General features: G+C 39.1%; 1 protein-coding gene and 1 long non-coding RNA gene across 2 annotated transcripts; one reads left to right on the top strand and one right to left on the bottom strand.

The window, feature by feature from the left end:
- The first annotated feature begins 4,128 nt into the window (after positions 1–4,128).
- Positions 4,129–5,553, top strand: LOC115680548 (uncharacterized). The gene is made up of 2 exons (XR_004005664.2): positions 4,129–4,526; positions 5,152–5,553. It is a non-coding gene; the product is annotated as an uncharacterized LOC115680548 (long non-coding RNA).
- Positions 5,554–9,122: 3,569 nt separating this feature from the next.
- Positions 9,123–9,908, bottom strand: LOC115680474 (signaling peptide TAXIMIN 1-like). The gene is made up of 2 exons (XM_030604280.2): positions 9,691–9,908; positions 9,123–9,409 (listed from the first exon to the last, which is right to left on the bottom strand). Exons 1-2 carry the CDS (start codon positions 9,816–9,818, stop codon positions 9,286–9,288), a joined length of 252 nt encoding a protein of 83 aa, XP_030460140.1. The 5' UTR covers positions 9,819–9,908; the 3' UTR covers positions 9,123–9,285.
- Positions 9,909–22,454: the final 12,546 nt, after the last annotated feature.

Raw genomic sequence — 22,454 nt, 5'->3', positions numbered from 1 at the left:
TCTCCAGCTGATGTGGTGATATGGAACCACTTAATAGTTTCTTATACATTTTGTGTAAACTTTGGTGCCATGCACACATGGTTATGAACTTGTAGGTTGTGTTTGGCAGTTTGATATTCTAATCAGGATAGGGTTGTATAGAACAGAATATAAAATTTAGGAATTTTGCTAAATCCTATCATCTATTTGGTAGGAACTACGTATGAGTGTAAATGAACTCAGAAAAGAACCTCTCACAAGTGACTTCTAAAGGAACCACAAATAGACAAATGGAGACAATCTCCATTAATCAACCCATGATTGTTGTACGATCGAAACCTTAAACAAAATAGGATCTCATTTCAGAGACATGCACATATATTTATGAGGTTTGACGCTTAAATGTGAGATATACTAAAATGCTTAGCAATTGGGGCCAAGAGGGTAACCCAACTAGTGCATAGTCTCGAGGCTAGGGCGGGTCCTCTTGACATCAGCTCAATTAAAAGGTTACCCTATGGTCTTGCAGTCTCGTGGACAAAAAATAAACACTTTTGACTCCAAGAAAGAAAGTTTGGGATTGAAAGGGGCGGCCCTAAGTGTCGCAGTCTCACAAACAAAGTTGCATACTCTCAACACCATCCTAGTGCTTTTCCTTAATATGCGATCTAGGTACGATGCTGGGATGTGTGTGCATAAGCGTAGTGCTATGGCATATAAAGTATGCACACAGTTTGTAAAGAGAACGCTGCTTCAATATCGTATAAGGCATGCTTTCCTAAAACCCCTCTGTAAAACAAGGATTAGCAAGTACCCCACCTCTGATAACTCTCATCCGCAAGAACATTTAACACCTATCCTTAGTAACGTACCTTGTCTTTATGGTGCCAAAAAAAATTATTTTCGGAAAGAGAAAGCTCAGACCCCAACAGAATCGTCAAGTTGTCGCGACTTTCAAAAAGCTGAACAACCAAGGGAAAGCTAATAAATTACTAAGTAAACACTTAGCGCAAACTCACCAAGCTCATACCAATCACAATTTTGAGGTTTTAATTTAATTAATTAAACATGCAAATCAATTTATTTTAAAATCACTATTAATTTATTATGAGTCAATTAGGTTCCAAGTAAAATGCGGGAGAATATCTTACTTCTATGAACCAAAAATTCATGGATATGAGGACTTGGTTCCGCTAGATAAAATTTAACATCCTTTTTATACATTTTTTCTTTATTTCAAAAATATTTTATAAGCAATCTTCGTTGATTTTAATCATAAACTACTAACATGTGATGGGTGATCATGTGGATACGTAAACAAAAAATTTAAAACTCAATAAATTAAAGCAATAAATAAATTGCTTGAAGAGATAGAAAAACTTGATGCGCTAATCAAATCAAAAGCACAGTTCCGTTATGTCCAATACATCAAGTGGTCTGCAAGATATTAACTTAAGACCACACAATGCATGCAATATGCATACCCTAACATGATTTCTATATGCAATGTTTATTAGTTATTTCTGGGGTTTTTTTTTTTTTTTTGCTCGCATCGGAACAAGGACGATATATCTAGAGTTGTCATCTGATCGAAGAAAAGATCTACTGCGTACCACTCTCAATGTGCAATAATATCTGCAGATATTTAAGGTGTCATACTGTTTATCTAAATAAGATTGTCATTGACCTGAGAGCTCCCATCGCTGATGCAAGCAATCACGTGCTTGCCCTTCGCCGGCTGAGCATATCCTATCTGATGCCTTTGAGATTTTACAGGGTAATTTAATATTTAAATATTTTATCGCTTTTTATTTTTATGTTTAATTTGATTTTCACTCTGCCTTATGTTTGGTTTAATCTTTTTGCGTAATACTAAATGTGAACATATTTACTTGAGAAGATAAATATGATCTAAAAATATTTAAACTCAGGACCTCTAACTTTGTGATATCATATGAGATTTGTGAGATCACTGCTAACTATTAGAAAAACTTAAGCTATTAGATGAAGACGTGATTTAAAATTTATAATTCTATCAGTACCAATAGACCATCCATGGATCCATACTGCATTTGGAATCTCATACCCGTGCCAAATGACCAAGAAAGCTTACGACTTCCTGAAACAAAAGTTGCCCATAGATGAGATAACCGTCACACATGGAGACGACAACATACTTGCAACTCTCAAGAAGGCGAAGCTTTTTATAGTTGAACCATGAATCTCCGGTAGAGCTGGAAAAATGGGTCATGTATCCATGTGTAACTTAGTTTTATGAGGCCCATTTTTATATGGGTAACTCGTTTTTTTGTAAATTTGGCCTAAGTGGGTTAAAAAGAAAATGAAAGCCTAAAAGACAGGATGATGGATTTGCTTATGACCCAAATTTGAGCCAAGCAAAATAGGTCTCTCTCTTAGGCTGCGCAGGCAACTTGCCAAATAGTGTTTGATTCTGTTCTTTTGTTCCCAGAATCAGTTTGGGAATAGAAATCCGTTTGTTTAATTTTTTGATTCTGAGCACAAATTCTTGCAAATTTGTGCCCATAATCAGTTTTGGAGTAGAATCAAGAACTAAAAAAAAGTAGCTTCTTGATTCTGGGAACAAAAAAGAGAATCAATTTTTTTTTCTTCTTCTTTTTCTTGATTTTTAATATAGCTTCTAATGTCCGGCATGAGGGCCACCCTCGCCGTATTTGGCGAGATTAAAATATTTTAATAAAAAAATATTATTAATAAAAAAATTTTACCGGCCATGGCCAGCAACCGAGCCATGGCGAAAAAAATAAAAAAAATATTATTAATAAAAAAAGTTTTTACCGGCCATGGCCAGCGACCAGGCCATGGCGAAAAAAATATAAAAATATTTTCAATAAAAATATTTTTTAATAAAAAATTAAAATATTTTTATTGAAATTTTTTTAATAAAAAAATATTATTAATAAAAAAATATTTTACCGGCCATGGCCGGCGACTAGGCCATGGCAAAAAAAATAAAAAAATAATTTCAATAAAAATATTTTTTATTAAAATATTATTAATAAAAAAATATTTATAAAAAAATATTTTACCGGCCATGGCAATTAGTAAAATATTTTTAAAAAAAATTATTAATAAAAAAATTATTTATAAGAAAATTTTTTACCGGCCATGGCAAAAAAAAATAAAAAAATTATTTTTAATAAAAGTATTATTAATTAAAAAATATTTTACCGGTCATGGCCAAGGAGGAGAAGGAAAAAAGAAAAGAAAGAAATATTAAAATATTTAAAATGTTATTAAAATATTATTAATAAAAAGAAATTTTATGCCATTATCAAACGCATTTCTATTCCCGGGCACAGAATTTTGGGCCGTTACCAAACGCCTTCAAATGCTCAGAATCAGTTCCTGGGCACAGAATCAAAAAGAATCATTTCTGACCAGAATCTGTTTCCGGGCACAGAATGATTGTCATGCGCAACCTTAGTCTCCCTCTTCCGTCTCTCCCAATCGTCCCTCTCTCTCCTCAGTCAACCATATTTGCCACCGCAAAACACTAACGCCACCCTTTCCACCGTGCCAAACATTCACCCTGATTGTCCGCACGATCAACCTTGACCTCCCCATTGAGGACCCCGAGACAAAGGTCTTCGCTTACGGAGCTAAGGATAGCAGCGTCGTGGTCGACCCATACTTTTCATTATGAAACCACCGGAAGAGGGCGGCTGATTCGTTCTCGTGGCACTCCGACAACAACCGAAGCAATGGCTGAGCTAGAAGGGTGTCAACTCCCTCGGTGACCTGGTCCCCTTCACCAACAAGCTCTACTCCGGTGATCGCTAATGCTGCCTCGGGGTCACCTCTGTCTCTGCATCCTCATCCAGAACCACCCTGACAAGGGCAGCAATTGCTACGGGGCCATCTACAGCTTCTACTTCAGCAACTACGGGCACATCTCCGTCCGGGCCCCTACCTTACCTACCAGGACACCTTCCTCGCCATTGCCAATGGCTCTAGCATGTTCGAGGGTGTCTCTGGCACCGTGAAGCTGCAGCATATCATCTCCCCTTCAAGCTCTTCAAGGGCGGCTCTAAAGTGCGTTTGGTTCAGCATTTTGAAAGTCCCCTGAAGCCTCAAAGCCCCTTAGAAAAAATTTGAGGTATTTGACAACCATTCTCAAGGAGCTTTCAAATGAAAGCTAGCATTAGGAATGCTGAAAGCCCAAGGCAGGTGGGGACCTGCTTTGAGCTTTCAGCATTTTCGGAATGCTACTTCCATGAATTAATGAAATTTGGTCAGTTACCCTTTTTGCCCTCAAAATCTTTTGAAAAGCCCAATTTTGCCCCTTTTATAAAATAAGACCCTTACCTCTCTAGAACCTCCACCTCTCATTCCCTCGCTCGACGCTCGACTGTGCTTGAGTTGCGAGAGCCTCCACTCCTGCTCATTTCTCTTGCTCGATTGCCGTTCTTTCGCTTCCTTGGTTTCGCACAAGAATCCATCTCTTCACTTAGTTCCTCACCCATTGCTCGCTCTCTCACTCGCCTTCAAATCGCATCTCTCCGCAGGTTAATCTCTCTCTCGTTCTTCGGTGGCTTTGCTTTCGATTGCTTAGATCTGTGCTTTTCGTGGTCTGTTTGTATTATGAAACAAGAACCCATTTTTAAGAGCGCCAGAGAGAAGGTAGTGAGGTTGTTGACTGTGAGTTTGAGTCCATGTTGAGTAGAGTTCCATGATCTTCTAGGTTCATCAAAACATAACTTACCGTTCTAATTGATTGGAGTTTTGATTGATTGTTGCTCGTTATAGCTGCTGAAATGGGTACACTTTGTCGTTCCATGCGCTTCTGGGTTCATCAATGTTTACTTGCTGCTCTTTTTTCAATGTTGCCTAGAATTTTTCTTTTCGTGTGTCCCCCATAAAATTCCAATTGGTGGAGAAGAGGTCTGTGTAAGTGTGAAGTGTTGTGGTGACGAATAGCTCAGCTTCTTGAAGTAGGAATAATGCGAATGAGTTAGTTTGAATGCCATGAATTGACTGTGATGAGTAGTTGGGTCTGCATTCCCGGTCTCTTGCTTTGTACAGAGGCTCGGTATATAATCTTTCCTTGCCCTTTTAACAAAGTAACTGACGGTAGCACAAACTTAGCATGCGATGTTTCGTCCAGCCTTTAATTATGTACGTGTTCTGTAGCAATCGAAGATAAAGGAAGCAGTTGGTGTACTGAAGCCCCACTTGACTAGTTCGATTAGCGCCGTTGATGCAATTCAAGAGTTGGAAAGCAATGGCAACAATGGGCTTCACTGTAGTGTGGGTCGGAGGCTCAAGTTTTGTCATGTCAAGCTGAGGGAGTAGTTGCCTGGCCATAGTAGTTGCCGGGCCGTAGACTCTTCTATGAGATTTCAGAATAGATGGGAGAATCATTCTAGCTGTACAATTTTTGTTTCTTGACCCTTGATGTAATCAGTTCATGTTAATAAATGAAATGTTATTTTGCTGAAGAATCAATATCTATTTCCAGTTGATGAGTGATGTATGCTGTGTAACTTTGAGTCAATTTTAACGATGCATAAATGCACCTTGAGATCGATGTGAGATATGAGCAATTTTGCAGCTTGAGAATGGAAAAAACTTTTAATTGAGCATGATTAGTGTGTTGGCTGCAACTGAGATTGAAAAAACTACAACATTGGGTGGGTCCTGAGATTTCTAATAATTAGTGTTTTGCTGTGCAAGATTGAGCAATTCTAATAGTTACCAGTGTTTTGCTGTGTAAGATTGAGCAATTATAGTTGATTGTCACAATTCATCTTTGCACCTTACAATGTGTTGAATTTTTTAATACATGGTTATATTCGTTGAATTTGATTTTTTTTACCAGAAAAGAAATGTAATTTTCTCAAATTTATAAATCTGTTAATATGTTAATATTCAAATTTTATAAATTGCGGTCATCGTTTTTTCAAATTTTTAAAAAAATTAAAAATTAAAAAGCTTAAATTGGTTAGCCAAAGGGCTTTTCAAATGTGTTTCAACCAAACGACATTTATCTCAAAGTTGCTTCACAAAGCACAATTTACCAAACAATTTTTGCATTTTCCCAAGGCCCTTTAGGCTTAAGTCCTTTGCATTTCCCCAAAACTCCTTGGAAAAGCTAAACCAAATGCACTCCTTGTATCTTTGATTTTTTTTTCATTTTATTTACTTACATCTTCATATTTTGTTATTTTACTTTTTAATTTGATATAATTTTTTATCGAAGTAACACATTAAGATGAAGAGGGTTAAATGGGTGGGGATTTATTAGTTAGGGTTAAGTATGGATGTGTTTTAGTAATATAGTTCGGGTATGGATTGGGTTGGGATCGAGTCAAATATGGGTCGTCAAAATTGTATTGCAAAAATTTAGGTTAATATGGGTCAATTTGAGTTGGACCATTTTTGACCTAACGCAACTCAAACCCAACCCGATCTGACATGACCCACCCATTTGGCACCCCTAATCTTTGGTTTAAGCATAGTATTCCCTCCTAGCTTTTTTTTTTTCTGTTGGAAGTTAAAACTTGTTTATTGAATAAAATGTTGAAATACACGTGTGAATTGTGTTAGAGAAATCTCACATTGGAGAATTGGTGTGGTATGGAGTAGTTAATATATCCTAGTTGGCTCATAACTCATTGGCTTAAGCTTTTGAGTGAAGGTAGTCCAACTAGATATGTGAACAGATTTGAACTTGGGCTCTCTCTTAGCGAACTTCCTAGGTGAAGGTATCGGATTTCTACTGCATACTCCCACCATAAAAGACGCCATCTAATGTGTAGAGGGGTTGTAGAAACGACTTCGGATTCGAGGTCGCGAGCTCGGATCCGACGTCGCCGTGTTAAACAGCGATTCATTTTTCTGGTATTTCTAGATTAATCAACAAAATTCTAGTATGTCTGAGGTCAGTAAAATGAGTGGCGGTAAATACATGAGAGGTAGATACCTGTAGAAGAAACAGAAATCTTGGATAAAATTGTGATGCTATCTCTGCAAAATGGCAGAGCTTTTTTGTCGCTAAGAAAGTTATAATGCTCTTTATACAGAGCTAGGGATGATGGGTGGAGAGTGCGCAAGAGCAACCAAAAACTATCTTCCAAAGAATGCTCTACCTATATCAGTAAAACCCACTATTATAAACTAGAGAAGCTCTATTTCCTTGTTCCATTGCCGTGAAGTCTTCCACGTGCATTCTTGTCACATAAATCAAATACTAACACGCCGGTCTCGGGCGACACCAAATCTAGGTCCGCTCGAGGCTGGGCCGTCGCTCACGACGATTGTGACCCTTGCGAGGAAATCCATCTTCAAGAATAGAGGGCATGATGGTGGGGTCTCGGTCTCGGCTCTGACATTCGACGACTCACGGGCAATGATGGGATGAGGTGGCAATGAAGGATATGGAGTTTTGTGATACTATAGCCAACTATTCTAAAAGTTTCACAATTAGTCTTGTTGCCCAATACTAAGCGGGAAAATATTTTGTTGAGAGGCAAATAGGGGTTTAGAAAGATTTGAATTCGAGATCTCTTGCTTTGTTACCATGTGAGATTTTATGGGACAACAATCAATTGTTCTACACGTTTAAACTGTTAGATGAATGTATAATTTAATATGTAAATATTCTATTTGGAAAGAGAGACGCATGAGGTTAGGATTTGGGCCTTTGTTAATTTTAGGTAAATTAAACTAGAAAGTAAGAACAATTTGATCGCAAGGCTAATTTTACATGGCGAATCTCCATCCCTAGCTACAAATATACCAATATTTTATAATTAATAGGTACGATGAAGGTTCACTGCTCCTTGAAGACACATAGACAGTTAATGACCATTAAATTCCAAATTTTAGAATTTACCAACCGATGGCTCCGTAATTCTCAATTTGACTGAAATTTTTAGGCTCCGCTTGTTTCATGGAAAGTAAATGATTGGAATAACAATTTCTTAAAATCGATCGCTTGCATCGTTTACAAAAATGAATTAACGAAAAATATCTTCATCGTTTACGAAAATCTTTAAACGTAAATTGCTATGGATGAAATATGTTTACGAAAATCTTATTTCACGCGATATAAGAGATTAGTTTTAAAAAAATATTTTTCAAATCATTTATTTTCTGTGAGATAAACGGAGCCTTGCGGTCGACACCACATCACCAAATTGAAAGAGCAATTCATATCTTTTTTCAAAAAAAGAAAAAAGAAAAGCACGAAACTAGCCCTTTTTTTTTTTTAATAATGCTTGTTTCGGGCAACCGGGTCGGGTGATGCAAGATCCGGTTCGTGCCATGATCGTCAGAAATGGGCCCGCCCACTGGACCGCACAAATCTCCGGCAGATTCTCACCGTGGGCCCCATCGACGGGCGTTGACCACGCTGGGACTGCCACGTGCAGCTGGCGGGCCCCAGTTGACACGTGCGTGACATTGACCAAGCCGATTCTCCACTTTCGTAAGAGATTTGTCATGTGCGGTGGCGATCTATTTTATGCAGTGAAAATGATGGTGGACGGTTTGGAGATTTCACATGCGCGCATTTAAATTCTATGATTGGAGAAAATTTCCATCGAAAAATTAATGTTAAGCCATTTACAAGAGTCTTTAATCACCGATATGTGATAAAAAAAAAACTAGCTTTCGATCTATCGCCATTGCTGTCGCTGTCGTCGTCGAGGTCATCGCACTCGACTTTTTAGACGACAATTGGGTAAAGCTAAAGCGACTCCTGAAGAACCTTTCGACAGGAATGCTACTTTGATATTGGAAGATGTGGAACGGCCTCGCTCTTGTGAACATTGATCATAAGTGATCAAAAAGCCGCGGGAATCCTCATTTTTCGGTCCACGGGCTCGCCATCGGTACTCTAAAGTATTCGAAATGTCCGTTCACACACTAGCATAGATGATGGCCCCCCGAGGCACCGTTATACCGAGGCCCTAATCTATTGCCCGAATTTCTCGATCCATGGCGTCGAGCATCTGCGACGACGATCACTGATTGGTTGAATAGAATTTCCACCTAACATATGATTTGAGACAACACAGCCGCTTGAGAAAAAAAAGAACCCTCTAAAGGATTATTGCAACTGATGAGATCATTACACAGAAAATGGTCTACAAACCGAGTTAGAAGAAAGATCTAGCAAATCAAATAAATGCGCGGCGAAGCGATGTATGTACCGGAAATTCGCACGAATGAATCAATTCGAACTATCAGTCTTTCTCGAGCAGCGAGCTCGAATGTATGATGACGACGACGACAACAAAAACGTTCGAGATCATATGTGTATCAACAGGGGATCTTGGAGGTGAACCACTTCATGACCAGAATAGGAGCCTTGATCAAGGCCAGAGCGAACTCGACCGCCACCGTGATGCAGAAGCAGCAGGGGCAGATGCAGGACAAGGGCAGTCTGCAGGTCCACCAAAGAAAAAGTAATAAAAAAATCAGAAACCGATCGCTGTAAATTTCGCAAACACTACGTATGCAATCACCGTGAACGAATGCAATCATGAGATTAAACTCGAATTTATGTGATCAAACATGTGACATGCGAAATAAATTTGGCCCCATCCACTGAAAAACACTAGTAGGTCTCGCTCTGTCTCGCGCGCGCACATAGAAAAGCCCTTTTGGGGAAGAGGACTTTCGTCAAACAGTTGCAGTGCATACGCGATGAACAGAACAAGTTACCCGATGATCCAGATCACGATGCCGACGAGGGACAGGATGAGCGAGAGGAACGCGAAGGGGAGGCCCAGGAGGAACCCAAGAGGCCGGCATTCGCAGCCCTCCTCATCGTCGCAGCAGCAGCAGCACATGATGGCCGGCCTTCTTCGACTTCGCTCTGAGCCAAATTCGTCTTCTGGGTGAGCTTGAATTCTTCGCCGTGGGCTCTCGGAAAGCTTACTCGTTCGGTCTTTTGTTTATGGGGTGTGGGGGGCGATGAGAAAGAGGAGGCTGTGCTGCGCTGGGTTTTGACGGAGAGAACGAAAGGTGGGGAAGAAAAGCGAGTGAGGACAGGGGCAGAAAGAAAGCGTTGAAAAATCAGCCGTCCAATGCACGACAAAGGAAAGGTCTTGATTGGTGGGGGATAAGATGAACGGGCCAGCTAACCTGCAAGCTCTGGCGTCACCCTCCGAATCAATCCATTGTTGACCCATTTGGCCCGAAAGAACCTTCCTCGTCGGCTTCCCTGTACGTGTCCCATGTGAAAGGTTTCTTGTCTTTGCCTGCTAAGAAGTCCCACACGCTACGCTAGCATAAATTTACATGATATAAGTGTGTAGCGGTTGTGAAATTGTAATTGAGTTCTGGTCTCTTATGGATAATTGGTATTTGGTTAAGATGTAATTTCACCGTAGAAGATGAGCCGAAGCTCCCACAGAGGCCTTTGTGGCCTGTTTGTTTGACACACATTGAGGGCGAGCACCATGAATACGTTCTTTATTTTAATGTGCCGGTGCTCGCACGCCGTATATCCCTAATTCCCTCTATGTCTTTGTCTTTCCCGAAGAGATGGAATACCTTTTAGATTCTTTACATTATGGGGATCCCGAGATCCGGACTAGGTCCGGGATGAAACTTTTTAAGAACATGCTTAGGTCCAATATGAAATAAGTGTATAACGCCAGTGAAATTGCAATCGAGTTTTAAAAATTTCAACGAATGCGACCGGATTCTAAAACTTGTCAAAGTTATGCAATTGAGTTCTTTCGTTAGCGCCGTACGATTTGGCTGTTGGGAACTGCACTGGGATAAGGTGTCCTTTTTGCCAATTCACTTTCTTTCCTTGGGCACATGTCGTGGCTCACGTCTTTGCCTTTTGCCAATTGGAGTATTCAAAGGCTTATAAATCTCCATTCAAAATTATTGAAGCAGTTTCTTAGTAACTCTAACTTTTCATACTAGATCGAGGACATATTAGCCACGACAGATGTGAAAATCGTACAAGAGAGAAGAAAATTTGAGGAGCATGCCGTTTTGGAATTTCCCCGATGTCAAACATGGAGTGCACATAAAGAACACTTCAACATGGCATTTATCGGATACAGATGAAGCACGGTCAACAATCAACATTCCCTCTCCTTCATGGAAAAATCTGGTGGGTCGCAACAGACATGCTTTGATACCAATGTCGGATTTCGCATAATTGTATCACAAGCCCCGAGAATCGAGATTGCTTCACATAATACTTGTGTGAATGTGCCGGTCAGAAAATTTAATCATGCACTCGGACTAGCACTTGTACTCCCACAACCAAATATACTCCTTCAATTCCCATTTTGCTTGCAATTCTGAGATTAGTGTTTCTCTTTATAATCACCCCATGCACCCAAACACTCTCCCACACGCTTGTTACTTGCACACTTTTACAGGAGAAGTTGATCTTCTCTTCAGAAAAAAAACTGTTCCTTCTTCAAAGCTTGTGGATTGGGCTTGGGCCAAGCCTATTGTGGGTGGCCCAAGCTCAAAACCCAATAGCAAGCTAGTATTGATGAGGTTAACACTGGCAAAAGAAATCCTCCTATGATGTTTAAATAATTAAATAACTGATAAACCTTTTCGACAAAATAAAAAACAAAATAAAATGTGGAAGTTAAAAAGACAGTAGAAATTAGAGAAGTCTTTGGTCCTAAGCAAGACTTTAAAATGCTTCATCTAAACTCTGGGATGTTAAACTCGGGAGTATTTCTTGGAGTGAGGGAAGAAAAACTATCCTCCAATTAGGGAAGTTGGGCGTGCAGGCACTAGAACGTTAAATTAAGAAACGCAATCCTATTAGCCCGCCATATATCTAAATAGACAAGGCGGCCCTAGTCATAAGCTTAAGCTTCCTTTTACTTTGGTGAGGTACCCTCGGAATCACTTCTAAGGATCTAAAGCAGGCCCTTGGTTTCAATAAGAATAAAGTAGTCATTTCCACGAATGACCATTTCTAAAATCTTTCTCTTTATTGGTAGCATACATAGATGTTGAGATAGATAAAATTAACTCCAATCGACTCATGCAAATAAGGCAATAGTGCTAGATCCTTTTACCTTACTCAGATTATATAAGAAATAATGCGGAAAAGAGAATTGTGCAACTTCTTTATGTTTTTAGGTGTTATAATGGAGAATACATAAGCCCATCAGATAACTATTTTTAAGATAACGAGATAATCATGATATCAATTATAGTCGATTAGGGGAATGCACAATCAAGGGAGATGTATGCTCAATCCCGAGAGAAATGGAGAATCAAGGAAATATCCTAATTATATCTAACAAAATCAAATCGACATTGCATAATAGGAGGGATTATTCTACAGTAGGAATTTATTTTTGCATCGCACTAGAGTCAACCCATGTAAGTGCAATTCGATGCTTATGCTTGAAAAGAAAGTGATAGAAGCTGAGTGGCCGATGGCTATAAGGGGTTTGATAATGCAAGAGTGGTTTTAGTGGAAGTAGCTACCTGCAAACAGAAAAAAACTACCTAGTCAAATGCGTAAATTACCATTTTGGACTTTGTTATTATAAGAACCACACAAAACTTAAGGGTCTTACAGTAATTATGGGGGTGGATAGATTTTTCCGTTATTACATGAAACTAGATTTCTCTAGTCCTGATCAAGAAATTCCTGTCTAGATTCGGATAGGTCGATTAAGTGCAATCAAAACTTTTGATATTTTTAAATAACGTCAAATTCAATGTGGCTCACATGATTAATGGTTGTGATTGATTTATTTCTATTGACCAAGATATTGAAAGGACTTTAGGTGCGTTTGGTTAGACTTTTGGGAAAAGTTTTTGGAAAAATGCAAAGGCCTTAAGATTAAATGGGTTTTTCGAAATGCAAGTAGTATTTGATAAATTGTAATTTCAAATTACATTAATATATTTTTTTTTGGTTTAAACAGTGTTTGTAAAAATCACACTTTGAAAAGCACTTTTACTATTTTATTTTTAAAAAACCTCAAAATCGATGAAAGATTAGCGGCCAGCAAGGCCAAATTTGGCTGTCAGCAACCTTGTTTGAGGTTGTGTGAACCCAGGCGATGGTCGCCTAGGGTCATGCGACCTAGGCGATTATCACTGGGTTCGCACGACCCAAGCAATGACTGCTTGGGTTTGAGGGCCCCAAGCGAACGCCGCCTGAGGTCACGCGACCCAGTCAAGCATTGCCTGGGTCGAGCAATCGTCGGTGACCCTCGGCTAGCCTCGTGCAATTCTTAACAGAGCTTCACCTATGTAGAAAAGATGAACAATGCTTACGAGGGCAAACTTGAAAAACGAAAAAATTGGTGAGGATAGTTTTGGAAGAAATATCTTTTTACTAACCCTAGAGTGAGCTTTCTGAAAATGCTAAAAGCCCGAGGCAAAGTAGGATGTGCCTTGGGGTTTCGGCTTTCACAAGGCTAGCATTCAGCCAAAAGGTTGGGCAAATAATTTGCCAAACATCCCTAATTTTTCCCAAGATGCTTTGGAGGCCCATTGAGAAATTTGCCAAACATCCCTAATTTTTCCCAAGATGCTTTGGAGGTCCATTGAGAAAGTGGCTCACAAACGGAGCCTTTTACTTGTCGATCCGACCCGCCCCTTCAAAGCAACTGAGTGATCTCAAAGTTTGAGAGAATTCTTCTATCTCACAATAGTTCAGATATTTACTTAAGCGAGACATCTCTGTGGAAAGTCATTGCAAATGGAGAAATCTTAGAAGTTTTATGCTATTTTTTTGCCGTTTTGTTTAGTTGACAACATTAGACTTATTGTCTCCCTCCAATTCATTATTTATTTGTTGCTCTTTTCTCTACCTTCAATAAGTATTTCATTATTTAATTTTTGTAATTCCTCTACATTTAAAAAAGTTATTTAATTTTTAAATAATCGCATGATTATTTATAAAGATGTCTCATATCAAACTATCAATTGATAGAAACTTTTATTCAAATAACCTTATAGAAATCATGAAATACAATAAAGAAATTGTCTAATAAAGTACAACAATTCATGTTTGTGAATCCACTTTCATACATACTAATTGCTCAAAATTTCGATTCTCTACCTATTTGTCTGGTTGGTGGAGGGAAACTACATGTATATAAGAACTATATAAACGCCATAGTCATATAATGTGTAATATTTCAACATCCTCTCACATGTAGATAGGATTAGGAATAACACGTGAAATTTGACGAACAAGGTGGATGCACACGCTTAATAAACTAGGTAAAACTTGGCTCTCATATCATGTTAGAAAGTCTAACAAAAAAATTTAAACTGATAGGTCCATCTTTAATATGTCTAATGATAATTTAACATAATGCCAAACTTATGCTTAGACTTTTTGGCTTTTGTATGATAACTTGATCCCAATAAGATTATTGCTTTTGATGGGCGTGACCCAATTACCTAATTAATGACTCAACCTAATTACATAGCCTATGGAAGAGCAATAGACCTAATTCTGAGTCAAGCCTTGCGGATATTCTCAGGATCTTTTTTTCAGCTAAAGCTTTGCTTTGCCCATCTTTTCATTTGTTTTTGTCAATTTGACCTAATAAATTAATCAACCTGATTCATAGCCTCTGGAAAGCAATAGCTTCAAACATGAGACTCGGGTGGAGCTCCTCACTATCTAAGCCAATGTAGCTTTTATTTTTAAGGGAAAATGACACAAACAGTCCCTGAACTTTGACTCAATGTGCAATTTGGCCCTTGAACTTTCAATTTGTTTAATATAATCCCTGAACTTTGATCAAATATTCAATGTGGTCCATAAACTTTCAATTTGTTCAATGTGGTCCCTGAACTTTTTATACATATTCAATATGATCCCTGAACTTAATAAAAATGTTCAATGTAGTCCTTCCATTAATTCAAATTTAGAGACTATATTGTACATTTTTATATAGTTCAAGGACTAAATTGAACATGTACCAAAAGTTCAGGGACTACATTGAACATTAGACTAAAGTTCAGGAACTACATTGAACAAATTAAAAGTTCAGGGACCAAATTGCACATTAAGCCAAAGTTCAGGGACTGTTTGTGTCATTATCCCTATTTTTAATTGTGCGAACATAATTTGAACAATGCTAGATATATTAAAAGATTTCGATCATGCCAAGCCCGACGCTATCACACTGTTGTTCACAACTTGTAGACCGGATGAATTTCACATGAGTGAACTCTACAAAACATGTGAGTCGACAATGAGCATACACCCGATGTCTGTAATGAATTTTTCCCATCACATAGGATCCGTCGATCTCGTTTAATCATCCAAAAGTGGCTTTATTTCTGTATTCTTCAATGAATTTTAATTGTCTTGCATTTTACTGATCTTGTAGAAAGTAAAGCGATATATATTGCGACTTGTATAGATGACCACATTCTTGTCAACGGATGTATAGTAATATTGATTATGCCAATGTTAAAACATCTAGATAAGATAATACCAAGTGAACATGCATCTACTGTGAAATGATGATTAGTATCGTAAATAATGTGGATGGGAGTGGCACAATACCGTGGTTGTTCCGTCCATTAATAATTATGTTCATTTGACTGACAAAATAGAATAACCCTCAGCAAATTTCTTTTTTGCTAACACATGACAATATGTGCACTCTGAGTTTTGACGCCCCCACATCTTTCATTTTCATTTGAGGGCGAGGCCCAATGGGTTAGCTTGGCTAGATCTGGCGAGGGAGGCGCTTGCCCTCGCCCAGGCGAGGCTCGGCAAGCAGGCTAGGGCGGCTTCATTGGGCCTCGCCCGTGGCTGGTGACTGGCTATTGGACAAAAAAAGGGAAAGAAAAAAATAATTAAAAAAATTTATTACATCAGCACTGGCTATACCATGTCAGATGGCCGGCATCCCCGTTAGTGATTTCAAGCCAAAATAGCTAGATCGACTATATTAGTAAATTTTCAAAGGGTTTCGGATTAAATTGCACAAGTATGACAAGTTGAGGGTTTTATTGGTAATTTCCCCTAATACCATGTGAACATGCATCTATTATGAAATGGTATCGTAGATAATGTGGATGGGAGTGGGACAATACCATGGTAGTTCCGTCCATTTATAATCATTTTCATTTGACTGACAAAATACAATAACCCTTAGCAAATTTCTTTTAGTCTAACACATGACAACATGTGCGTGCGGAGTTTTGACGCCCTCACATCTTCGATTTACGGATTGGGATCCTGGAAAACTAGGAATAAGCTTGCTTTTGAATGTTACTCGTTGAGAGATCGACACCTAATCATTAGGCCCATTAAATGGCCTAAGTTAATTTCCTATTTCTCTTTACTGTTTTTCCGAGTTAATTATCCAAAAAGTCCTAAACCTATTGTGCGGCAGCCAATTCAATCTCGAACTTTTTAATTGTTCCATTTTAATCTTAACATTTTTAAAATTGTGCCAATTTAGTCCTAAACCTATTATTTGGAGAATTGGCTGGAAGGATTATATTGACAAATTGTTAAAAGGTTTAGGATTAAATTGGAAAATCATCAAAATGTCTAAAACTAAATTGGCATAATTGAAAACTTTAGGACTAAATTGATAAATTGTCAAAAATTTTATGACTAAATTGGCATAATTAAAAGGTTTAGGACTGAATTGTCTACCCTCTAATAGATTTAGAGATTTTTGAATAATTTTCTCCTTTTTTTTTTCCCTTCCCCTCTTTTCCCTTTTTGCCCCCTCTCTTTTTCTGACCCAGGAACAAAATTACGCAAAAAGAAAGTGCACACAAGCAACTACGATCTATGTCCCGGGTCACGTGTCCCGCCTCTGTCGGAGGCTCGCTCCACATGGGTCCGAGCCCCATGTTGCCCTTGCCCTTGCCACCAAGCCCCATCATCGTGCCTCCTCTCTCTCTCTCTCTCTCTCTCTCTCTCTCTCTCTCTCTCTCTCGGCTGGGCTCACAAGATCAAATCTCAGGTTGTGAGCCCAACTCTTGCCGGCATCTTTCGACACAATATCTGAGGTCACGAGTCAAGATCCCAAAGATGGCGAGATACCCCATGACACAAGCGGTGCAACGGCCATGGTGCGGTGGAGAGAGAGAGAGAGAGAGAGAGAGAGAGAGGTGGGGAAATGCTAGGGTTTGGGTCGGAGTGTTTTTGGTTAAGTTCAATAAAGATATAGGGACAATTTGATCATATCAATTGGTAATAAGTTATTATCTTGACTTTACAGGATGCTAAACCCTAAAAGAAAGTCTGCTTTAAGCCTTTTGGAGGTCGTGCATTGTGATCTATTTAACTAAGCACACAGCAAACGAAAATTCCCCAAATGACGCTCAAGCTAATATATTTTTGTTCTACTTTGAAAAAAAAGGTTGTCTTGACACACGTATCGCCTCCATTCTTTTGGCTCAAGATGTGCACTTAGTGCAATTACTGCGTGTGCTGTCTGGTTGCTCAAAAGGAACCCCCTTTCGGCCGATCTGTCGAAGCCCAATGCCGTTGGAAAGTGCTTTCCATTTGGCTTATATGTGTTCAATCAACTCTTTATCCGTTACTTTGCGCTTTTTCCTACGTCAAACTAGAAACGAGCCACCCGAAGCTTCTTAAGTTTGGTCATCACGAAAGATCAGTGCTAACAAAAGATTTTGTGTTTTGGATGTAGCCGGTCAAAGGGTAGAAAACGACACAGTTCACTTAGTTCAACGGGCCAACCAGATATCTGGTTTAAAGTTCCGAACCAAGTTAAATAAGAACGCATATTAGCCACCTTTTCCAACGTATACACTATTGTCCTTGTCGGGGAAACCCTTTTTCTTTGTAAGTGCAAAAGTTGTCACTAAGCCTAGGCGGAGAAAAAAGCAAATGCCACTGTATAACCAATGTATCTATGTAATGCTCTCCCTCGCGTATAATTTGATATGGTACTTCAGATGGTTTATTTAAATTGCTGAAGTACTATCTCACATTACTTGACTAATGGATTGGATTACGCTTTATTCTTGTGGTTTCCTCTCCATCTAATAACTTATCTACTTGGGTTGGACTTGTTAATGGAGTCCTTCATGCCCCATGTTTGTATTAAGCGTGCGTGGCTCTACGTTCATCGATTCACATGCCTTCTTCCATGCTAGTCAGTTTCAGTCTCGATTTGCAAATAAGGAGATGTTGCGGTAGTAATCCGTCATCGCTTGAACACTGGATTTGACTGGACTTTATATACATATAGTCTCCTTTAATAGATGTAAGGATTTAAGCTCCTGATCGATACTTTAATACATTATTAGAAAACATATATCTCTAAAACTTAAACCTATGTGACCTAATTTTGTTTTTTCCATTATCCAGGGCACAACCGGAGAGGTCTGGATTATCTTGGATGCTTACTAAACACTTTACAACTCTCATGAATTGGTTAGGTTCAAACCTTTGATTTGTCGACAAAACACCCTAAAAACCCAGTAAACCGATTAAGTTCAGACCTTTACCTTGTTCAAGTGGTCTTGGCCCCATCAATTATGCCAACCATTGTGGGGAAGGGTAGAGGGACAAGGACAAAATCTGGACAAAATTGCTGTTTTAGTTGGTTCATCTATCCCGCCAAAATATTTTTCATTGCGACGAATGTATCACAATGATAATAATTCGTTGCAATAGGCAATTAGGACGAAGAAACTGTGCCAAAGCTACAAAATTTCAACACGATTGCCTAATTTCTTTTGTAACGATCGCAATCCGTTTACTCACCATTAAAAATGGGCGATGGTTTGGGCACCTCAGATCCAGCCACGCCGCCATTGTCATGTCTGTCACTTGATTGGCCACGATACCATTAGCATGCTTAACCGTGTAGCAATATACACCATGCATAGGTATCTTTCATTTGTCTGTCGGAAAAAATTAAGTGATAAATTACAATCAAATTCCTAAAACTTATAACGAAAATATAATCAAGTCCTAAATATTTCCAATCAAGTATTTCCGTTAGATTGACGGAAAAAATTGAAGTGACTTTTTTTTAATATTTTGAATAGACGTAGTTCCGAAGGAAAATAACCAAAGATAGAAAGATAAAGAAGGGCAAAAAGAAAAAAAAAAATAGCACCCATTGATTAACTGGAATGCGGCGGCAATCCTCGTGGGGAGTAGGTGAGGGCCTGCAAGCCCTTGCCTAAACTTCGTCCAGACCTAGGGGACAATTTGCAAGCTCTCGCGTGGTAGGCTTGCCACCACACCACGAGGGTTGGTTGACCCTCGCATGGAGGTCGTGAACGAGAGTTCTTGACCTACTCTCGTATGGTGGTGGAAAGTGTTGGCACCACCACCTTGCAAGGGCAGTTGGCCCTCGCCTGTGGCTAGCGAGGGTTGCTGTCTTGCCGGTCCTTGTCGATGCCTAGGCAAGTGTCAACATTTGCCAATGAAGGTGGGACGGCAAGAGCCACTGTTCTAGTTTGTTCTAGTTCTGCCTTTTCTTTTTTAATCTTTTGGTGCTTTTGTCAACGTGGCACCTCTTGACATTAAATCATTGTTAATGTATAGTGGTGATCGGTTTCAAGGTCGGTTCCCACCTTGGAACTTGGAATCGGATCAAATTAGGTCGGATCCCAGTTTGTAGAACCGGGAATCGACCTTGTTGACCCTAGAACTGGATCGAATCGGTTTGACCCGGTTCTAGGGGTCAACCCGGGACAGGTGGTTTTTTTTTTGGGCATCATCTATCCTGGCGGTCAAGATCAAGTTGCAGAGGGAACTCATAGCAATCATTGATTTAAAAAGTGCAAGCATGGAGATCCTCATTGACGAGGATAAAACAATACCGAAACTGGAAAGGTAATGGTAACGCATAAAATTAAAAAATTGGAATCAAGCAAGAGCCAGTCACATTATTTTGCCAAAAGAAATCCAGACAATACTCAAGCACATAAAAAACTAGCCAGTGCTTCTGCATGTTACTTAGGAATAAAATAGCCAGTACCCCTCCCAGTTTTGCAGAAGTTGAACAACTTGCAGCAGTAAAGGGCACCGGCGCCATAAATCATACGTAGAAAATGAAGTACAGTGAAAACTAGACAAAAAAAACCAGAACCGGCCCTGTTCCATTGGTCCCCATCTGATCGGTTGGGTTCCGCACACGGAACCAATAACTGGAGCGGTTATTGCCGGTTCCAATTTTGTGGAATCTGGAACCGGAACAGTTCCTACGAAAACAAGCCAGAGCCGGCCGATTTGGTCCGATTCCCAAGTTGACCCGGAACTGGTGCTCACCCCTATTCATGTGGTCTCAAAAAATGTTGACAAATACCAGATTTTTTGTCACTCAAATTGGATAGTGTATTGTGTTAACAGTTGATAATTGGGTCATCTCTTTTTTTTCTTTTTTTTTTCTCATTTGGCCCCAATCTATGCTAATGGTGTGGTTGTGCTTATTTTCAATATACCCAATACGCAATTCGGTGAGGAATCGTCGCAATGTATCCCGTGGACTTCAAATTTACATCATGTGATCCTGGTTTTATTTTCGGACAAGGAACCCTAGTACAAAAATACTCGCGCAGGTTCATATTTGATAAACACATTACATGCAGTACTTCCTTACCATTCCCACAAACTCCACGGACAACTCTACGTGAAAACCTTACTATGGAATTACATTAGAAAATGACATAGTAAAATTCGGAGAGACAATAAAGAAACAAGAGCATTATCTCATGCTCCCTACGACGCTATTCGCAAACAGAAGAAGGTGGCAATCGTCTTGTTCGATCGATCCACTGGTCATTACTTCAATGATGTTGCGGATCAGGACCTCCGGGACCTGCCCTCATAAGCTCGTAATGGCTTCCTTGCCTGTTATCTCCCTTTGCATAGTCTTCACGTAATGCTCGAACCGCCATACCATGTGTCTTCCCTCGGATCACGACGTGGGGAGCTCGTGCACGGGAGCTCGGAAGCGAAAGCAATATCAGCATTAGGCACAAACAAATCTTGAACATGCTCATCGCCATTTTATTTCCTTTGATGATAGCGAAAAAGGTTTCGGGTTGATGGAGAATTAGATTTGGGACATCCTATATATAGTCCTTAAGGATGGTGACCTTTTCATTTTTCTAATGATCAAAATAGATACCCAAAATGTACTGGATAGCTAGTTTATTCACTTGTTGTCCGTTTTGTTTTTGGAGCAACAATCATTGGATTGGACATTGCTTTGTTTGTATCTTTCCCACCATGGCTGAAGATACATTGTCGTGTATCGTCCAATATTGGACAAAACGACATGAGATTTCTTACCTACAAATGGAGGAGAAGCTTTGTTGCTCAAACTCTCTTCTATTGGGTAAAGAACTGTTTGTGATTGAGGTCTACCTGTTTACACAAAAAAAAGCAAACTTCTTTAAATTGATAAACAGTGAGTTTAGTTGGTTAATTGAGTTTGGTTGATGTGATCAGCATAGTTACTGATAACTACATGTGGTTATAGGCAATTACAAAACCAATCTAAGATGACCATAATTTGTGGTTTTCGACAACCATACAATACAACTATCGATGAGTGTAGGATTACAGTCGATTGAGGAAGACTGGTCGATGAAAGTGCTTCAAGCCAATAAACAATCGATGTGACATGAATATCAACATCTATGATGAGGAATCATCGATGACAATATGGAATATACATTGACAAATAGCTGAGAGGGGTTCAACAAAGTTCATCGACGGAGCAAGCAAAGACTTAGCTATCCTAAAATTTGGCTTATGTTGGAAGCAAGGGGAGGACAAGAGGACAAGAATATCGATTGAAGGCAAGGATACCAAGTGATGGTTTAGTAGTTTAGTGTCCTTGGAAGCTGTAACCGTTTGTAGAAGAGATCGACATGCGAATAGGAGGTATGGAATCTCAGGAGTGCAGTTGTAACCTGTTGACACATAAATTTTGGCAACCTATTTAATTATTTATTGTATAGAAAATTAGGAATTGACTCCGACCGCTAAATAAAAATATTGTTAACTTGCATTGGCATATTGGGAACATTTTTCATTTAATAGTAATAAGTCCACATAAATTGCAGTGAAGCTTTGAGCTTAATTGAATTATTTGGACTAAGCCTGCAAAAGCACGAAATTTGATCAAGCCCATAATTCCTCTAAAGTGGTCGAATAAACATGTGCCTAGCACATGTGGTATCTCAAATCAGGAAATATTGGCTTATTGAAGCAAATTCGGGGGGCAGTTAAGCTTCAAATGATCAAACTTTAATCATAGGGAAATAAGAAAGAGGGTATACTCTAAAATTTCCTAGTAAGAAAGATCGCATGACCTAAAATAGGAATAAAGATATCCTTGGTTCTTGCAAGACAACCCTAGGCTTAACCCTATATAAACCCATTATAGGTGGTTCACAATTAGAGGTTGGCAATACATAATACAAGATAAAAAGGACACGAGAGAACAAAAAAACTTATACACATGAGCTCTCTCTCCCGTGGCCCC

Source organism: Syzygium oleosum, unplaced genomic scaffold (genome assembly GCF_021117445.2).
Source record: "Syzygium oleosum isolate NSW1041296 unplaced genomic scaffold, Sole_v2.1 Sole_v2.11, whole genome shotgun sequence".
NCBI lineage: Eukaryota > Viridiplantae > Streptophyta > Magnoliopsida > Myrtales > Myrtaceae > Syzygium > Syzygium oleosum.
This window is presented reverse-complemented; position numbering and strand designations above follow the sequence as displayed.